General features: G+C 48.9%; 2 protein-coding genes across 3 annotated transcripts in view; one reads left to right on the forward strand and one right to left on the reverse strand.

Moving 5' to 3' along the window:
* Window positions 1–19,517, forward strand: part of Tjp2 (tight junction protein 2) — a 127,367-nt gene that overhangs the window by 30,060 nt on the left and 77,790 nt on the right. The window lies entirely within an intron of this gene.
* Window positions 12,879–18,221, reverse strand: LOC121453837. The gene is given in 2 exon segments (XM_041660772.1): window positions 12,879–13,361; window positions 14,513–18,221. Coding segments are annotated over 2 exon segments (4,050 nt in total). The 3' UTR covers window positions 12,879–13,020.

The following is a 19,517-nucleotide window of genomic DNA, read 5'->3' on the forward strand; positions in this document are numbered from 1 at the left end:
TTAGCTGGGCGGTGGTGGTGCATGCCTTTAATTCCAGCGCTCAGTAGGCAAAGGCAGATATATCGCTGAGTTTGAGGGCAACCTGGTCTACAGAGTGAGTCCAGGATAGCCAGGGCTTAACAGAAAAACCCTGTTTCAAAAGGAAAAAAAAAAACATTCATGGGGTGATTTCCTTACAGTTTCAGAGGTTGAGCCCATGACCATCAGGGTGGGGACACATGGCTGCAGGCAGGCAGGCGGTGGTGCTGGAGCCGCAGCTGAGAGCTTCTGTCTGATCTGCAAGTTGGAAGCAGAGTGCTGGTGGGGGAGCTTTTGAACGCTCACAGCTCACTCCACAGCGACACACCTCTGCAACAAGGCCATACTTCCCAATCCTCCCAAAAGATCCCCTAACTAGGGACTAAACATTCAAATATATGAACCTATGGGGCCATTCTCTTTCAAACTACCATAGTACTGCAGGATAATACCAGAAACTTTTCGTTTGTAGACCAAATACAACATTTTGCAAATCATTTCTTTTCTAAATTCTAAAACGCTTGCAGGGGTGGGAACAATGGGAGAAACATGTGATCCTAAGTATCTGGAAATCTGATGTTGAGGAGGATCTTGTAGGACCAGGACTTTAAGAATATTCTGGTCAAAGAAGTCAGACTGTCTCAAAATGGCAATCTTTCTCTCTTCAGTCAGAGAATTCTAACAATGTCTCTTAGGAGAATTCCCCAAGCCTTGGTGATGATAGAAGTGTAAGCTTAAAATATCAGTCCTCTGGCCTCTTCTCAGAGCCACTTACTGAGTCTCTGTGGGCCTAGGATCTTGTGTGTGTGTGTGTGTGTGTGTGTGTGTGTGTGTGTGTGTGTGTGTGTGCAGGGTTTGCTGCTTTAAACAGTGCCTCATGCTACTTTGAGGTTTCAGAAGCCTGTTCTGTCTGTCTGTCTGCCTGCCTGTCTCTGATTTACAGATTACATGTAAGCTCTTAGCTACTGCTGCAGCATCATGCCTCCTGTCACCATGCTCCCTGCTGTCACGGTCATGGACTAACCTTCTGGAACTGTAAACAAGCCCCCCAATTAAATGATTTCTTTTCTTCCTTCTTTCTTTCTTTCTTCTTTTGTTTTTTTGAGACAGGGTTTCTCTGTGTAGCTTTGGTGCCTATCCTGGAACTAGTTCTTGTAGACTAGGTTGGCCTCGGACTCACAGAGATCCACCTGCCTCTGCCTCCCAAGTGCTGGGATTAAAGGCATGTGCAACCACCACCCCGCCTAAATTTTTGTTTTCTTTTTGTAAGATGCCTTGGTCATGGTGTCTTTTCACAGCAATAGAAATGTAACGAAGACACAGGCCTCTTCTGCACAGTTCTGACTGTTGTGGAACTTGGTATGGTTTGGAACTCCCAGAGATGTCTCTGCTTCTTGAACTCAGGGATTGAAGTTGTGCCTCTTTACCAGCAAAGCAGAGGCTCCAATGCGCAGTGTCCAGAGTTGCATTAATCGACTTTATATAATGCATTGGACGTTCTTGGTACACATTGTTCATTTAACCTATCGATTGGGGTTTCTACTTTCTTCCTCAGGATGAAGCTAACAGGTAACATTTGTCCTTGAGAAGAGATATAGTAGACACTGGTGACCCGAGTGCAGTGTCTGCTCCCTGCCAGGGAGGAAGCAGTCCTTCACAGGAAGAGCATCTTAGTTCCTCTTCTGTTGCTGGGAAGAGACATTATGACCAAGGCAGCTCACAGAGATTTTTTTGTGCCTTACAGTTCTAGAGGTTTAGAGTATACTATGACCATCATGGTGGGGAGTGTGGTGGCAGGCAGGCAGGCAGGCAGGCAGGCAGGCAGGCAGGATGCTGGAGCAGTAGCTGAGGGTTTACAGCCTTATCCACAGGCTAACTAGGAATGACGCCAGTCTTTTGGAACCTCACAGCCCACCCTAGGGGCACACTTTCTCCAACAATGCCACACCTCCTAATCCCTCCCTAATGGTTCCACTAACTAGAGACCAAGCACTCTAAGCTTATGGGAACCCTTCTCATTCAAACCACCATAGCTACCCATCACTGGAGTTGGGTCAAGCTTGATCCATCACTTTATTGACAAGGTTGAGTACTATCTTGACTTCTGCCTATGGCCTGGACAAACCTGACACTTTGCCATGGAAGTCCAAGCCAGGGCCCACATAGAACTGCAGTTGCCTCTTTCCAACTTAAGATTTCCTCCCAAATAGCACTGCAGGCGTCCCAAGAGGGTTTAAAAAAAATGTATGTATGTATATATGTATGTATGCATGCGTGTATGTGTGAGAGAGAACACATATGTGCCACACACGTGTGTGGTCAGAGGACAACTTTCGGGAGTCTGTTCTCTCCTGTCATGTAGGTCCTGGGGATGGAATTCAGGTTGTCAGGCTTGTCAGCAAGGCATGCCTTGCCCACTGAGCAATCCTTGTTGACCAAGCAATCTTGCTGGCTCCCTTCCCAGACTCTGAAGTCATCCAGGTCAAAGCTGAATCTGAACTCTAGAGTCAATTCTTTGGCCAACTAAATCCATCATACTCAGAAATGTTACTAATCCTTAACACCAAACAGAGGATGCTGTGGCTGGGGGGGGGGGGGATGTTTGCTCTGGGAAGGCAGAGGAGAAGTCAGCGGGGAAGGTACCATCTGCCAAGAAGTTATCCCTGTGCGTCCGACTCCTTTGTATTCAGAGTGACATCTTTCATCGCAGCAATAACATTCATGGTGCTGTATTGCCAGTGATAACAATGAAGTTCAAACGAGGGAGACATGGATAATCAGCTCCTTTGCTTTCTTTGGCCCCGGCCTTCCTACAGTACTCCTTCAACTGAACTTTCCCTAGTCAGACCACCCAGGGCCTTTTCATCCCAGTCCTATGTTCCTGAAAGGATTCCGTTTCCCTGCTGTATCTGTAACATAGATCATTTCTCTGGGCATCGCTTCCTGGTAGCCACTCAAGTGTGTGCTTTCTGCTTCAGGCGTAGGAAGGAATCTAAGCAGGAAGCCCATACCCACCTGTAAATGTGGGACCGAGGAAGAGAGATTGCAAGGTGTAAGCCTGTCTGGGTTACAAGTACCTTGTTTGCCAAACACAAACCAAAAGAAGAAAAGGACAAAACAAACAAACAGACAAACACCCGAAGCAGAAGAGCTCCACTGAAGAGCCTGGGGCAGGAATGATGGGGACAGGGTCTCAGAAGCCGGAGTCACAGAGAAAGCCAGTGTGATTGCTGGCCGTGAGCTTGTAAGATTGCAGAGCTGGTGAGGTCAGAGAAGGTAGGGTCACCTCAGCAGATCTTGGAGGTCTCTAGGAAAACCCTATACACTGGGGGCAGGGGACTCAAAGCACAGATGCTCATTTCTCAGAGTTCTGGAGACTAGGCTGTCCAAGATCAACATGCTGGACAATTCAGTTCTTTTGTTTTAATGTTTTAACTTGATTTTATTAGTTTGTGTGTTCCTGTGTTTTGCCTATATATATGCCTGCACATCCTGTCTGTGTGGTACCCTTGGAGGCTAGAGGAGGGTTAGATCCCCAGCAGCAGGAGTTCTAGGTGGTTGTGAGCCATGAGGAGTTACAGTGGGTGCTGGGGATTGAAACCAGGTCCCCTGGAAGAGCAGCCAGTGCTCTTAACTGCTGAGCCATCACGTCAGGCCTCCAGATTCAGTTCTCAATGAAGATCTTCATCTTTGCTGGCTGGAAGAGACTTCATTTCTTAGCATAGTATTTCCCAAAGGTATGGGGACAGTGAGGGATGGGGGAAGGGGAAACTGCAATGAATCCATTCAGTCCATTATGAGGATCTTACTCTTTTCCCCTTATTGTCCATGTGTATGTGTATATATGCAGGTGTATATCTGTATGTATGCAGGTGTGCATGTGTATATATGCAGGTGTGTATGTGTATTGGTATGTGTATGTGTGCAGGTGTATATCTGCATGTATTCAGGTGACTGTATATATATATATATGCATATGTGCATTTGTTTGTATTATGTGTATGTGTTTGTATGCAGGTGTATATGTATCGTGTGTATGTGTATTTGTGTGTATGTATACATAGGTATATTTGTATGTATATGTATGCAGATATATGTAGGACGTAGGAGTATCATTCTTGGCTTACTGAGATGTTTCAGGTTGGGCTCAGAGCTTGCTGATTCAGCCTGGTTAGCCAGCTAGCCCAGGGGATCCTCTCTTCACTTCTGTGCTGGGATTACTGTTGGCTACCACACCCGGCTGGCACTTACGTGGCTATAGGGTTCTGAAATCCTGTCTTCATACTTGTGTGGCAAGCACTTTTTCCCCATCCCCTAAGGGGACCACTTTTAAATCTAAGTTTAGTTTGGTGACCTTTTGAGTGCTTGCTGGCCTCTCAAGAGTTTAGTCACAAAAAGCAACAGGATCTCATTTTCCTGTTAAAAAGATCATCTTGGAGTCGGGCAGTGGTGGCGCACGCCTTTAATCCCAGCACTTGGGAGGCAGAGGCAGGCGGATCTCTGTGAGTTCGAGGACAGCCTGGTCTACAAGAGCTAGTTCCAGGACAGGCACCAAAGCTACAGAGAAACCCTGTCTCAAAACAAACAAACAAACAAACAAAAAAAAAAGATCATCTTGGCTGCTGGGAGAATTGGATGGGAGGGAGATAGTGAGGCTGGGTCCAGGGAGATGGTGGGGCTGGGTCCAGGGAGACAGTGGGGCTGGACTCAGGGAGACAGTGGGGCTGGACTCAGGGAGACAGTGGGGCCGGGTCCAGGGAGGCAGTGGGGCTGGACTCAGGGAGACAGTGGGGCCGGGTCCAGGGGACAGTGGAGAGGCAGGTTTTGAGAAGGAATACTTTCTACAATAAAAACATGTAATTTCCTAATGTTTTCCATTTTGATTTTACCATTGCAAAACCTTGCATGTGTGTGTGTGTGTGGGGGGGGGGGTGTCAGAGGATCCCTTTCTTTACTCTTTTAATAATATTTTTGAGGATTCTTCATCACGATGAAAAAGCATTTATTTTTACTATTTTGTTCAAATTTAGTTGTCGTCGTGGTGGTGGTGGGTCTTGGTTTTGTGTGGTGGTGGTAGTGATGGTGGGTCTTGGTTTTGTGTGGTGGTGGTAATGGTGCCCACCTCCTGCCATCCCTGCCCCACCCTCCACACGTCACTGCTGCCGCCACCTTCAGCAGTAGAGAGAGAAGCCAGGGCCTCAGACAAGACTTCTAGTGAGCTAAACCGCGGCCCTCACTTAGGTTTCTTTTTTTCTATCAGCATCAAATAAAGTTTTTATTTACTAGGTTTTGTTTTTTCTTTTGGTTTCTCAGTAACTATGACAGGGTTTCTCAGTAACTATGGAGCCAGTCCTGGAACTCGCTCAGTAGAGCAGGCTGGCCTTGAAACAGAGATCCGCCTGTCTCTGCCTCCCGAGAGCTGGGATTAAAGGCTTGAGCCACCACCTCCCAGCTTGTTTACTAGTTTTAAGTAAAACAGTATTATCTTATTTTTGTTAACATTATTCGTCTTTCTGGCTAGTCATCCATGTAACCTTCTGCTTGGGTTTATGTCTAGAATATTTATCTAATTTCAGAGGTGGTGGTAGGTCTTAGATGATCTTTAAGTGTCTTGGGCTAGTGAGATGATTCTTCTGGTCACGATCTGACGACAAGCTTGACAGCCTGGTTGGAATTCTAGGACCACACGGTGGTAGATGGAGAGAACTGACTCCAGCAAGTTTTCCTCTGACCTCCATACCTATACCATGGCACGCATAAGTATGTGTGCACACACACATATACAGATCAATTCATTAAAAAAAAAAATCGACCGTGCTTTTCTGAACCATTAAGTGCTTTATAGTGAGTATTACTCAATCGTCTTCACAGAACTCACTGGTGTGAAAATTTAACAAAAATGCAAGCAGTCCATACCGACTATTACACATTGTGATGCTCTAATTTATTGGTCAGACAAGCGTTCCCGGGTGAAAACTGCACTGTTCTTTGAGACTCTGAAATATCTGGACAGCCTTCTGCTCTTTCCCTGTATGATGGCATGAGAGCAGTCTGGAAGGCAGCAGCTGCAAACCGCTTTCTGGCCAACCAGAGACACTATTTGCAAAGGTAAACCAATGGTTTTTAATCGGTGAAAAGATGGAAGTCCGTCTGAGAGCTTCCTAGTGGTTTCTAATGTGCTCACGTTTAGCTTACTCGCCTCTAAGTGCTGTGCTGAGAGCCTGTAAATGAGTTGCTGTCTGCAGTCTCTATTTTATTTTATTTTTTTTTGGTTTTTCGAGACAGGGTTTCTCTGTGGCTTTGGAGCCTGTCCTGGAACTAGCTCTTGTAGACCAGGCTGGTCTCGAACTCACAGAGATCCGCCTGCCTCTGCCTCCCGAGTGCTGGGATTAAAGGCGTGCGCCACCACCGCCCGGCTGTCTGCAGTCTCTAAAGAGTCAAAGTGAGCTTTGTCACACCGCCATATTTCTAGAGCCATTCTGTTTAATTGTCCTATTTATAATCATGTTAGATGACTTAATGACCATAAAATTGATTTTGTGTAATGAAAGAATATATGAGCACAAGAAATTCTAAGTAACTTTGGAACCTTCAGTGAGTTGTGTAGCTAGACACATGGGCAATATTTTTCTTCCCTTCTATCTCTCTCTCTCTCTCTGCTTCTCCTTTTCCCTTCTTTTTTGAGAACAGGATTTCTCTGTGTAGCCTTGGCTGTTCTGGAACTCACTGAAGATGGCCTCAATCTCACAGAGATCCACTTGCCTCTGCCTATTTTAGTGCTGGAATTAAAGGCATGTGCTACCACACCCAGCTGCATTTTTCTTTAGTTTTTAAATTTTATTTTATGTCTATGAGTGTTTTGCCTGTATGCATATATGTGTATGGTGTGCCTGTCTTTGAAGATCGGAAGAGGGCATCAGGTCTTTTGGAACTGTACTTATGGGTGGTTATGAGTCACCATGTGAGTACTAGGAGTTGAACTCGGGTCCTCTGCATAAGCAGCAAGTGCTCTTAACCAGAGCCCTCTCTCCAGTCTGTGGACAGCATTTTTCACCGCTTTATAGATACTATAGTTTTAGATTCTAGGAGTAATTCTTTAAAATTGCAAGGCTTGGGGCTCAGCAATTAAGAGTATTTACCGCTCTTCCAGAGGGTGTGTCAGAGGGCTCGCAGGGCCTTTGACTCCAGCGCCAGGGTTTCTCTGATGCCCCCTTCTGGCCTCTGAGGGCACTGTAGTCACACACACACATGCAAATAAAAATAAAATCTTAAAATTTAGAGGGTTTTTTTTTTTTCGATCATGATATCATCTAAGCTGAAATCCTAAGAGCTGTGAAATCACAGTAGACTATGTCAGTTAAAATAGAACCAACACGTATTTTCCAGCCATACACCTTGCAATTTTTTGAAGGTAGACCATTATAATGGCATGACTTTGGGAATTAGACTATCATCCTCCCTTTGGTTTTTGCCTGGATTACATTAGCATCAATTATAATTTCTAAGTTTATTTACTTTCTTGATTATCTACCTCTATTTTTAAATTTTTACTAAATTTCTGGTAGTATGTGAAATAATGGGATATCACTGATACATTTAATATTTAACTGTATCTTACTCATATTTGCAGAAATGCAAAATACTTCATGATTCACTGTGCTGGGGCTGTGTCCATCTGTTCTTCCCTGCTGTACGTATGAATGAGGACCACACAATTCTAAAGTCTGTTTCTAGGGCCTGAGGATGGAGCTCTGTGTTTGTTGTATGTTTAGTAATGCACGTGCTTGTGAGGCTCTGTCTCCAGCACAGCAGAGACGGGAGGGGAGAAATAAGTCATTATTCCACCAGGTGGACGGTTGGGCAGGAATGTATGGCATTAGAAGTTCCCCCATTCAAGTAAGAAGTCCTTCAGTAATTTGGAGAGCTAGATAGCTAAGTCACCAGCCCCCACTCCTCCAAAAAGAAAAAAACAAAAAACAAAAAGGAACCGAAGAAGAGTAGTTTAACTGCCTTTCAGGGTGAAGCCAAGGACTGAACAGAAGTGGAGGTGCCCTTCCCCCACTCCTGAAGTAGCTTTTGGGGAGGGGGAGCAGTGGTGTTGTTGAAGCTGTCTTGCAAGGCAAGAAGGTGGTTTATCAAGAACTAATGTTTGGAGTGAGGAGGTGCAGGGAGGGGCCAGGAGAGATGTGGTCACCAGGAAGGCAAGGGAGGCACCTCTTCCTTTGGAGAAGTGTCACGGGTCACCTGGGGCTTCTTTTGACTTGTCATTTGTCATCTTTTGTGTGTCTATCTTTTTCTTCATCATACTTGTTACACGCTGTCTTTATCTCTCTCTCTCTCTCTCTCTCTCTCTCTCTCTCTCTCTCTCTCGAATTGGAAAGGCTCCTACTTCAGCTAGTATGCCCTGGTTTCCTGATTAGGTTCCTCTCTCTTGTTGAGAAAATCTTAGCATTCTGCAGGAAATCTGGCTAAATGAATTGAGTTTATCTAAACGCCTTTGTTTGAGTTGTTTTATTTTCTTTACTTATGTGAGACAGAGACTTACTGTGTAGTTCTGGCTGGATTGGAACTCACTGAGTAGACTAGGCTGGCCTGGAACACAGAGAGATCCACCTGCTCTGCCTCCAGAGTGCTGAGACTGAGTTGTTTCAACTAATCTATTTCAGAAACCTTAGACATTGTAATTTACAAAGTGCAGAAACATCGACTATAATTTTAAGAGGAAAGTTCTATTCACAATGCTATCATCAAGACATTTGCCCCATATACTTTCTGATTCTTTCATGTATTTTCCTGCTTTATTGTCATCACAGGTTAGATAAAAGATTGTGTTCGTTTTCCTTGACAGTGAACACTGTCATTCCCCTTGCTATCTAAGTTTTCTCATAATGTAGTTGACCTTCTGCTGTTGTCTGTACTGAAGGTTGAACTTGACCTCACACAGGCTAGGCAAGATTCTAGCACTGGACTATCTCCCTGGTCCTTTTCTTAGTTTTTTTTTTTTATTTTGAGATAGGGCCTTACTAAATTGCTCAAGCTAGCCTTGAAGTTGCTCTATTGTCCAGGCAGGTCATGACCTTAAATAGCCCTTCCGTCAAGTAGATGAGTAGTGGGATTATAGACCTGACTTGTTTCTTTATTTTTTCTTTTTTTTTAAAAGATTTATTTATTTATTATGTATACAACATTCTGCCTCCATGTATGCCCGCATGCCAGAGGAGGGCGCCAGATCTCATTACAGATGGTTGTGAGCCACCATGTGGTTGCTGGGAATTGAACTCAGGACCTCTGGAAGAGCAGCCAGTGCTCTTAACCACTGAGCCATCTCTCCAGCCCCTATTTTGTTTTTTTCATTGAGGCAAATCTTCCCAGGGAAGTTGAGGCTGGCCTTTAACTCAAGATTGTCCTGCCTTAGTCCTGGGATTAGAGACATAGGTCACTAATGCTGGACCTGCTTTCCGTTAAGTAGGGCTTAATAGCGCTTATCACTGAACATAGATGACGTCCATCTCCTGTGATTGGCAGTGGAACTTCAGAGTGGAACAGCTTTGACCAATATTAGCAGTGGGTCTCTGTGAAGCAATTAGGTTCCGAGTCAGATTGTTTTGTTTTGTTTGTTTGAAAGAGAGATGATGTCGTTTTGCCCAGGCTGGCCTTCAACTCTCTATAGAGCTGAGTGGACTTCTAATGCTCCTGCCCTCCCCTTCCGAGTGTGCTACCATATTGTTACATTGTGCCGGGGCTCCAACTCAGGACTTGCACACGCCGCCGGGCTAAGCACTCTAGCAAGGGAACTCCAGCTCCAGCCCTAGTTCGCGACTGACTTCCTCACAGTGCTGTGTTATTGGCTATGCTCCCTTTCCTAAACCTCACTCCTCCCATGACTTTCTGACCATTCTCCCCCAGAAAGCTGCTTCCGCCCTTTCAGGCTTGCTCTGCTCTCTGTCCTGCAGAGTTCATAACACTCCCTGCACACTGGCATTCCCACAAGCAGGTCCTGTCTTTGGCCCACCTTTGCCTCTAACTACATCTTTGTCTAAACAGACTCATCCCTTCTCATGACGTCAACTTCCACAACTCACTGGTGAGTCCCAGACCTCTCTATGCAGGTGCTCCTTAATCCCTCCTGCAGTTGACACTTGGTCCAGGGTGAATTACGGAGGACCTCCACCTGGATGACACATCACTCTTGACTGCTGTGTTTCACTAAACTCATTCATTATCATTCCTCAGGCCCCTCCCAAGGTACGCTCCCTCTCCTGAATTCTCCACTGCGGTCAAGGAATGTCCATGGAAGTGCGCCACAAACCTGAGAGTCATTCTGGGCTCACTTCCCTCTTGTCTCTCACTACTGCTCCGTGGCCAGTCTGCTGAACCACTTCCTCAGTCTCTTCTGAATCTGGCTTCCTTTTGTCTTGAAAGACCCCCGTGGTAGGCAGTCTTTCAGACCGGGGAGACCCTCCCAAGGAACAGCGAGACCACTCTCCGGATGCAAACAGCAAGAGGCTTTTATTGAGTACACAGGTACCTGGGGCGGCTTAGTCTTTCGGGAGACAAGCGCGCCTGCAGACTGGGGGAAGGTCTTTTTATAGGAAAGAGGGCAGCAGAAGCAGATTACAGAAGCAAATGCATCGTTAGGGGTCAGTTGGAATGGGGCAAGGGGCACAGGGGGTTTTTCCTTTCCCAGCACAGATGTATGGGAACAGACATCCTGTTAATTGATGTCCTGTCCTAATCTATGGATATATAGATCCTGTTTTGCAGCCAGGGACACTGACCTTACTCTGCACTTACAGTCGTACGTCAAAAGCTCTTTGAAGTGACGTTACAGCAGATAAGCTGGGATCTTTCATAGGGGGAGTTGTCTCCTCTGTGAATTACTGATATTCTAGATTGGGCACGTATACTGACTATAGGCATCCTGTTTCCCTAAGCAACCGGGATGTTCTCATTAGAGCAGGCCAGCTGCGGGTTCCTTATCGCTTGAGGCCAGATGGCTGACCGGCTGACCGTGGATATCTTGCCTGGCTTTTCCGCCCTCATTTTCAAGTCGAACTTCCCTGCTCTAATTACTTGCGTTGCTGCAAAGTTTAAGCCTTGCAAAATGGCGTTACTGCTGCTTAGTGAGTGGGGGTCTTTCATTCCCCCCCTTTTTTTTTTTTTTTTCCCGAATAAAATCCTTTATCTACTCAGCTGCGGTATCCCTATTCTCGGGATCAAATTGTCTAAGTTGGTGGTACTGTTGTGTCAGGACCAAAGCCTGGATGACAGACAGCCTGTCCTTCATAAATTGTACTAGCCGGTTGAGAATGCATGGTCCGAAAAGCAGAATCAATAGTAGTATGATTAGGGGTCCCATAATGGAGGAAATCAGGGTGGTGAACCAGGGCGATCTGTTGAACAGTCCCTCAAACCAGCCTTGATCAGATTCAAAGAGCTGCTGTCTCTGCTTAAGTCTTTCCCTCAGCTTTGCCATGTTGTCTCTGACTAATCCTGTGTGGTCTGCATAAAAGCAGCATTCTTCCTTTAGGGCTGCACAAAGTCCTCCTTCCTGCAGGAACAGTACGTCTAGTCCCCGCCTGTTTTGTAGGACTACCTCAGACAGTGAGGTTAAGGACTTTTCCAATGCACTGACCGATTCCTCCAAGGCTTTTATGTCAGTGTGCATGGCTGCCTGTAGTTGCCTAAACTGCTGGGTGGCGGCAAGGGCTGTTGCTCCGGTCCCTATCCCTGCCGTAATGCCTCCAACAGTCAATCCCCCAAGCAGGAGGGCTAGGGTGAGGGACACTGGCTCTCTCCTGAATCTAGGTCTTCCTTCAAACTGAGCATACACATATTCTGGTTCATGGTAAGTTATTTTCGGCCATAACTCAATTAACACACAATAATCAGAGGATATGTTTAAGACTGAGGAAGACACACAGGGGGTCAGTCCCGTGCTACAGGCCCAGTAAGTGCCATTGGGAGGTGTTAGGTAATAAGTGCCCTGGGGCAGGGCTAGTGTGGTGTTGCAGAGAAGTGAATGTGAGGGTGGGACTTTTCCTATACAAAGGCCCTCTCCTGACACCTCCGATAGCGTCAGCTTGTGCCGTGGTATATTGGAGCATTGGGCTGGTGGGGAGGTCTGATTGGTAAAATTCCCCATGAGTGCCAACCCTTCATAATAGGGGGGCCTAGGTAGTAGGCAGAGCCAGCATTCTTGAGTCCGGTTAGGGTTGGTTAGGTTTAAGGCTTGATATGCCCCCTGTATAAGGCCGACCAACCTGTCCCCAGTTCCGGATACCGCCGGAGCGGGCACTGACGGGAACGAGCCCTCCGCTAAAGAAGTTGAGGAGAGTGCCGGGGTGGCGTTTCCTGAAGGGGGTTGGGCTGGCGCTGGGGGAGGTTTGGGAGGGGATGGAGCCTGTTGGTCGCCCAGGACTGTGTTGGGGCCCAGGGACGAGGATGGAGAATCCGGGGTGAAGCCATAAGTGAGAGTAATTATAGCTCCATGGTCTGGACCGGTGGGGTCGTATCTCCGGATCCCCCATGATCCTGTTAGGGCAGGGGCCTGGTCCTTACATTTTGAAAAGGTCAGGCGAATGTTTGGGCCGGAGGGGTAAGGGGTCTTATCCCAGTATTCTATGTGTAGGGGATCATTTCCCTGGGGGGTTCCCCAAGAGCTAGCCAGGGATCCCCAGGAGGAGGTTTCGCAGCCCCAAGCGTTACAATAATATTGGTTGGCCGTGCTATGTGAGCATCGTTTATGGCTCCGGGTCCCCGGACAGGCATACCAATCAGCATTGTTACCGGGAACCAGCCCTCCCACTGCCTGGAACAAGGTGACTAGATTGGCTTTCATTTCGGGTGGGCATCCTAGATTCTTGGGCCCCTTCATGGTTGTAACATTGAGAATCACATCTGTACCGGCTACTAGGAGGGTCCAGGTGCTCTTTCCCACAATGTGGGGCGAGACTGAGCGTTCTCCCAGGGCGCGGGGGGAGGTTATGAGCATCATCAAGACTAGGTACGGGAGAGTCTTATCTTTAGAGGGTTTTGTGTGCGGTGGATCCTCCATGATGCCCCGGTTGTGGTTCCGTCAGGAGGGCTGGCTGCTTTGACGTGCGACGCGTGGACCCAGGCTGCGATGCCGTCAACTTTCAGCGCGGTCGGGGTGGTCAGTAGCACGGTATAGGGTCCCTTCCAGCGGGGTTCCAGATTCTTAACCTGATGCCTGCGGACCCACACGGTGTCGCCAATCTGGTAGTTATGAGGCACCACTGGTCTGTCCAATTGCTCCTGGTAGGCTGCAGCAAGTGGTTTCCAGACCTCACGTTGCACGATTTGGAGTGCCTGCAAATGAGCTTGCAGAGAAGGACTATTAGCAAAGTCTGAAATATTGGAATCAAAGAAATTAATGAAGGGCGGGGGCGCCCCGTATAGTATTTCAAAGGGAGTAAGTCCATGGGGTCCTGGAGTGTTTCTGGCCCTGTATAGGGCCAAGGGTAGTAGGAGTACCCAGTCTCTAGAGCCAGCTGCAAGCGTTAATTTGGTCAAAGTCTCCTTAATAGTTCTGTTCATTCTTTCTACCTGTCCTGAGCTCTGGGGTCTGTATGCACAATGTAATTTCCAATCAATCCCCAATAGCTTGGCCACCAACTGACTTACCTGGGAGACGAAGGCGGGCCCATTATCAGTGCCCAACATTTGGGGCATGCCATACCTGGGGAAGATTTCTTCCAGTAGCTTTTTGGTCACAATCTTTGCGGTCTCATGCTTGGTCGGGAAGGCTTCCACCCATCCCGAAAAGGTGTCCACAAATACCAATAAGTACCGGTATCCATACATGCCTGGTTTTACTTCGGTAAAGTCAATTTCCCATTGTACTCCTGGTCGATGACCGCGAATTCGCACCCCCTGTCCCACCTTGGCTTTTCCTGCATTCACCTGTGTACATGCTCTACATTTGTCCACAACCTTTTGGAGGATGCTGTCTCGCCCCAGTAAATAGCAAAAAGTCTCCTGCCGATCTAACAATGTTTTCATCTTTCGGGGGCTTAGATGGGTCAGTTTATGTAATCAAGCATCTTATAAGTGTATGCCATCGGCATCACTGTTTTTCCCTTCCATGTCCATTCGCCCGTTCTCTGGTCCTGCTCCGCTCCCATGTCTGCCAGGAGCTTCAGATCCTCCTCATCATATTCGAGGGGGTCTCTCCTATCCTGGTGCATGGGCAGTATGGCTAGCGGAGCCTGCAGGGCCACCTGTTTAGCGGCTTCATCAGCCAGCCGGTTTCCTCGAGCCTCAGGGCTGTCTCCTTTCTGGTGTCCTGGGCAATGTATAATGCTCAGTTTTCGAGGCAGAAATAAAGCTTTTAACAAGGCTAAGATCTCTGTTTTATTTTTAATTTCCTTTCCTTCTGAAGTCAGTAGCCCTCTTCTTCGGTATATTTCCCCATGAACATGAGCAGTGGCAAAAGCATATCGGCTGTCAGTGTAGACATTGAGCTTCTTACCTTCTGCCATCCTCAAAGCTTGTGTCAAGGCGACAAGCTCTGCTCGCTGCGCAGAAGTCCCTGCAGGCAGAGACTGTGCCCAGATCACTTCGGTCTCCGTGGTTACCGCTGCACCCGCCTTTCGCTCACCTTCCCGCAGAAAGCTGCTGCCATCAGTGTACCAGGTGACATCCGCATCCCGGAGGGGTTGATCCGTCAGGTCCGGTCTGGTCCCGTGCATTTCCGCCAGGATCTCGAGACAGTCGTGTTGTTCCGTCTCCCCCTCCTCTGGGAGTGGTAGCAGGGTTGCAGGATTGAGCGCCACCACTGGTCCGAAATGGATTCGGTCCGAGTCCAGGAGCATGGCCTGATAATGGGTCATGCGGGCATTGGAGAGCCAGCGATCTGGGGGTTGTCTGATTAGAGTCTCAATTGCGTGTGGGGCCAGGATGGTCAAAGGTTGGCCCATAGTCAGTTTGCCAGCGTCCTTGGTGAGGACTGCCACTGCTGCTACCATTCTGAGGCATGGGGGCCATCCTGCGGCCACGGGGTCCAACTTCTTGGATAGGTAGGCTATTGGCCGCCGCCAGGGCCCCAACCTCTGGGTCAAGACCCCTTTTGCATATCCTTGCTTCTCGTCAACAAACAAATCAAAAGGCTTAGTCAGGTCAGGGAGGCCTAAAGCTGGGGCTGTGAGCAGAGCCCGTTTGATTTTCTGGAAAGCCTCATCCTGATCCGATCCCCATGAGTACATCACCCCCTGCTTAGTCAGTGGGTACAGAGGGGCTGCCAGTTCCGCGAATCCGGGGATCCAGAGCCGGCAGAATCCCGCTGTCCCTAGAAACTCTCTCAGCTGGCGGGGTGTCCGGGGTGTAGGGATTTTCATAACTGTGTCTTTCCTGGCCTCCGTTAGCCACCTCTGTCCTTCTTTGATTTGGTACCCTAAGTAGGTGACCTGCCGTTGGCATATTTGGGCCTTCTTGGCGGAAGCTCGGTACCCTAGGTTCCCCAAAGCTTGTAGTAATGCCTCAGTTCCTTTTTTACAGTCCTGAGCCGAGGTAGCAGCTAGCAAGAGGTCATCAACGTATTGCAACAGCATCAGGCCAGGATGCCTCACTCTGAAATCCGCTAAGTCTCGGTGTAGGGCCTCATCGAACAGGGTGGGGCTATTTTTGAAACCCTGAGGCAACCTGGTCCAGGTCAGCTGTCCCGAAATCCCCAATTTAGGATCCTTCCATTCAAAAGCAAATATAGGCTGACTTTTGGGGTGCAGTCTCAGACAGAAGAATGCATCCTTGAGGTCCAGGACGGTATACCAAGTATATGAGGGTGACAGTCCACTTAACAGATTGTAGGGGTTAGGAACTGTCGGGTGTATGTCTTCCACCCGTTTATTGACCTCTCTTAGATCCTGTACAGGTCTATAGTCCCCAGTTCCTGGCTTTTTCACGGGCAGCAAGGGGGTATTCCAAGGGGACCGGCAGGGGACTAATATTCCCTGATCAAGAAGCCTTTTGATGTGAGGCCTTATTCCTTCCCTTGCCTCGTGAGACATGGGGTACTGTTTAATCGAGACAGGAGTAGCAGTTGTCTTGAGGCTTACCATTAGAGGGGGCTGCTGTCTGGCCAGCCCCATTCCCCCGGTTTCTGCCCATGCCTGGGGAAAGCGGTCCAGCCAATAAGCCTCAGTGGGGGCCACAGTGGTACTATCTTTTTCATGCAGCCTATATTCATCTTCTAGGCTGAGAGTCAGCACATGTAAGGGTTGTCCCTGAGGGCCAACTACCTGTGCTCCGGTTTCCTTGAAGAAAATTTGAGCTTTTAATTTTGTGAGCAAGTCCCTTCCTAGGAGCGGATATGGACAGTCGGGCACGTGGAGGAAAGAATGAGTCACCTTACCGGTTGCTAGGTGAACCTTGCGATCCGTGGTCCATCGGTATCGTTTTCCACCAGTGGCCCCTTGGACCCAGGCAGACTTGTCACTCAGGGGTCCGGGGTCCCTGGTTAGCACCGAGTGTTGAGCTCCTGTGTCGACCAGGAAGGTGACGGGTTGCCCCCCAACATCTAAGGTTATCCTGGGCTCAGGGGGGGGCTCCTGGCCCTGACCCCCCTAGTCGTCCAGGGTCAGGAGGGAGGTCCGGGGTGGCCCGAATCTCCTGGGCCCTCTCTGTTTCTTGGGGCAATCTCTTGCCCAATGTCCCTTTTCCTTGCAGTAGGCACATTGGTCCTTGTCAAGGGGTTGCCTTTCCCTGTCTCCTCCCTGTCTATCCTGCCTTTGCCCTGACACTACGGTGGCCAAAAGCTTAGTCATTTCTTTATGTCTCTTGCGATCCCTCTCCTTTTCCTTTTCCTCAGCTTCTTTTCTGAAGCGGTCCTCTCTCTCCTCTGCTTCTCTCCTGAGGCGGTCCTCTCTCTCCTCCTGCGTCTCCCTTTTATTGAAAATCTTTTCTGCCTCCTTTAACAGATCCCTGAGTGAACTTTCCCTGAGGTTTTCTAGGCGCTCCAGTTTGCGCCTGATATCTGGGGCTGACTGCCAAATGAAAGACATGGAGATATTGGTCTCCTGTCCGGGGTCGTCGGGGTCATAAGGAGTATACCTGCGGTAAGCCTCTTTAAGCCTCTCAAGGAACGCAGAGGGAGTTTCCTCTGACCCCTGTACAACCTGCTTTACCTGAGCCAAATTCGTTGGGCGTCGAGCCGCCCTGTGGAGACCCGCTATGAGCAACTGGCGATAGAGAACTAGGTGATTCCTACCTTCCACCGTGGTGAAATCCCAAGAGGGACGTTCAAGGGGAAAGGCAGAATCTATTTCATTAGGCAATTGGGTGGAGCGGCCATCAGGTCCCCGGACTTCCTTCCGGGCTTCCAGGAGGACCCTCTGCCGTTCCTCCGAAGTCAGCAGGGTCTGCAACAGCTGCTGGCAGTCGTCCCATGTAGGCTGATGGGTGATCAAGATAGATTCAATCAATGCGGTCAGCCTAGAGGGGTCCTCAGAGAAAGGAGGGTTATTATTTTTCCAGTTATAAAGGTCCGAGGAGGAAAATGGCCAGTACTGCAATTGGCCATTCATTCCCGTGCGGAGAGGGAATGCCTGTGAGGAGGTTGTATCTGCTGCATGCGGCTGGTCCCTCCGTCCCCTCAGGCGCGCGGCCATCGGCGAAGGATCAGGAGAGGCAGGCGTCTCTCTCTCAGTGGGGTCCGCCTCATTCGGAGACTGCGGGGCTGGCTCCTGGTACGGCGGAGGATCCTCCGTGAGGAGGTCCATTAGCAAGTCGCCCTCTGGAGGCAAAACTTTGGGGATAGGGGATCCTGAGGACTTGGTGAGGGCTGGGTAGAGGGAGGAGCGGGGCGGGGGTCCCGTAGGGGTGGGAAGGAGTGGAGGGGGTAGAGTGGGTGCAGAGAAAGTGAGGGTAGGGGGATTTGGGGCGATGAAGGGCTTGACCCAAGGCGGTGGGTCATAAACCATCGCTTCCCAAACCACAATATATGCGACCTGGTCTGGATGCCCGTGAGGGCCAGGATCCATCACCTTGGCCTTCACCTGTAAGATAACATTGATGTCAAAAGTTCCATCCCGAGGCCAGCCCACATTGAATGTGGGCCACTCTGAGGAGCAGAAAGTTACCCAACGTTTCTTCCGAATGTCCAGTGACTGGTTATTTGCAATGTCTTGGACATCTCGCCAGTGCTGCAAAGTGAGGCTTAAAGGGGTGGTTACAGATTGGCCCATTCTCTCAACCGCGGTGACAGTAACAATCAGACAAACGCACAAAATACAACTTAGACCAACACAAAATCGCGCAGCGCGGCTTCGGCGTAGGACCGAAAGCAAAACTTCAGACGGAGACTCTGAGGATCCGGATTCCTCGTCTCCCAGAAGAATCACATACCCTTCGGACTGTGGGGGCGCCCCAAACAATCCTATTCGGTAAGGATTCACAGAGTTACCGATGGGCCAGGCACCACATCCAGCCCCAGATGCCCCTGAGACGTCTCCCAGGGCTGCGGTCGGGGGTATGAGCCCGTCGGCTCCCCACGTCCGCCCGATACAGACCTAGTCGGCCAACTAGTACAGAGTCAGTCGCAAGCGCAAACACAGAACACCGAAACACGGATACACTGAAACACTGATATTCAGGGGAAACAATCGCTGGCCAGCTTACCTCCCGGTGGTGGGTCGGTGATCCCTGGACAGGAGTCTCCAGATCTCGGTGGAACCTCCAAATGAAAGACCCCCGTGGTAGGCAGTCTTTCAGACCGGGGAGACCCTCCCAAGGAACAGCGAGACCACTCTCCGGATGCAAACAGCAAGAGGCTTTTATTGAGTACACAGGTACCTGGGGCGGCTTAGTCTTTCGGGAGACAAGCGCGCCTGCAGACTGGGGGAAGGTCTTTTTATAGGAAAGAGGGCAGCAGAAGCAGATTACAGAAGCAAATGCATCGTTAGGTGTCAGTTGGAATGGGGCAAGGGGCACAGGGGGTTTTTCCTTTCCCAGCACAGATGTATGGGAACAGACATCCTGTTAATTGATGTCCTGTCCTAATCTATGGATATATAGATCCTGTTTTGCAGCCAGGGACACTGACCTTACTCTGCACTTACAGTCGTACGTCAAAAGCTCTTTGAAGTGACGTTACAGCAGATAAGCTGGGATCTTTCATAGGGGGAGTTGTCTCCTCTGTGAATTACTGATATTCTAGATTGGGCACGTATACTGACTATAGGCATCCTGTTTCCCTAAGCAACCGGGATGTTCTCATTAGAGCAGGCCAGCTGCGGGTTCCTTATCGCTTGAGGCCAGATGGCTGACCGGCTGACCGTGGATATCTTGCCTGGCTTTTCCGCCCTCATTTTCAAGTCGAACTTCCCTGCTCTAATTACTTGCGTTGCTGCAAAGTTTAAGCCTTGCAAAATGGCGTTACTGCTGCTTAGTGAGTGGGGGTCTTTCAGTCTAAGCTGTCTGACTTCAGACCTACGTCATATTTCGCCTGCTTTCCCACAGTGGTATTAGGTACAGATTAAATT

This window comes from Microtus oregoni, unplaced genomic scaffold (assembly GCF_018167655.1).
Source record: "Microtus oregoni isolate MIOR12 unplaced genomic scaffold, Mior012 000012F_ref0000307, whole genome shotgun sequence".
Taxonomy (NCBI): domain Eukaryota; kingdom Metazoa; phylum Chordata; class Mammalia; order Rodentia; family Cricetidae; genus Microtus; species Microtus oregoni.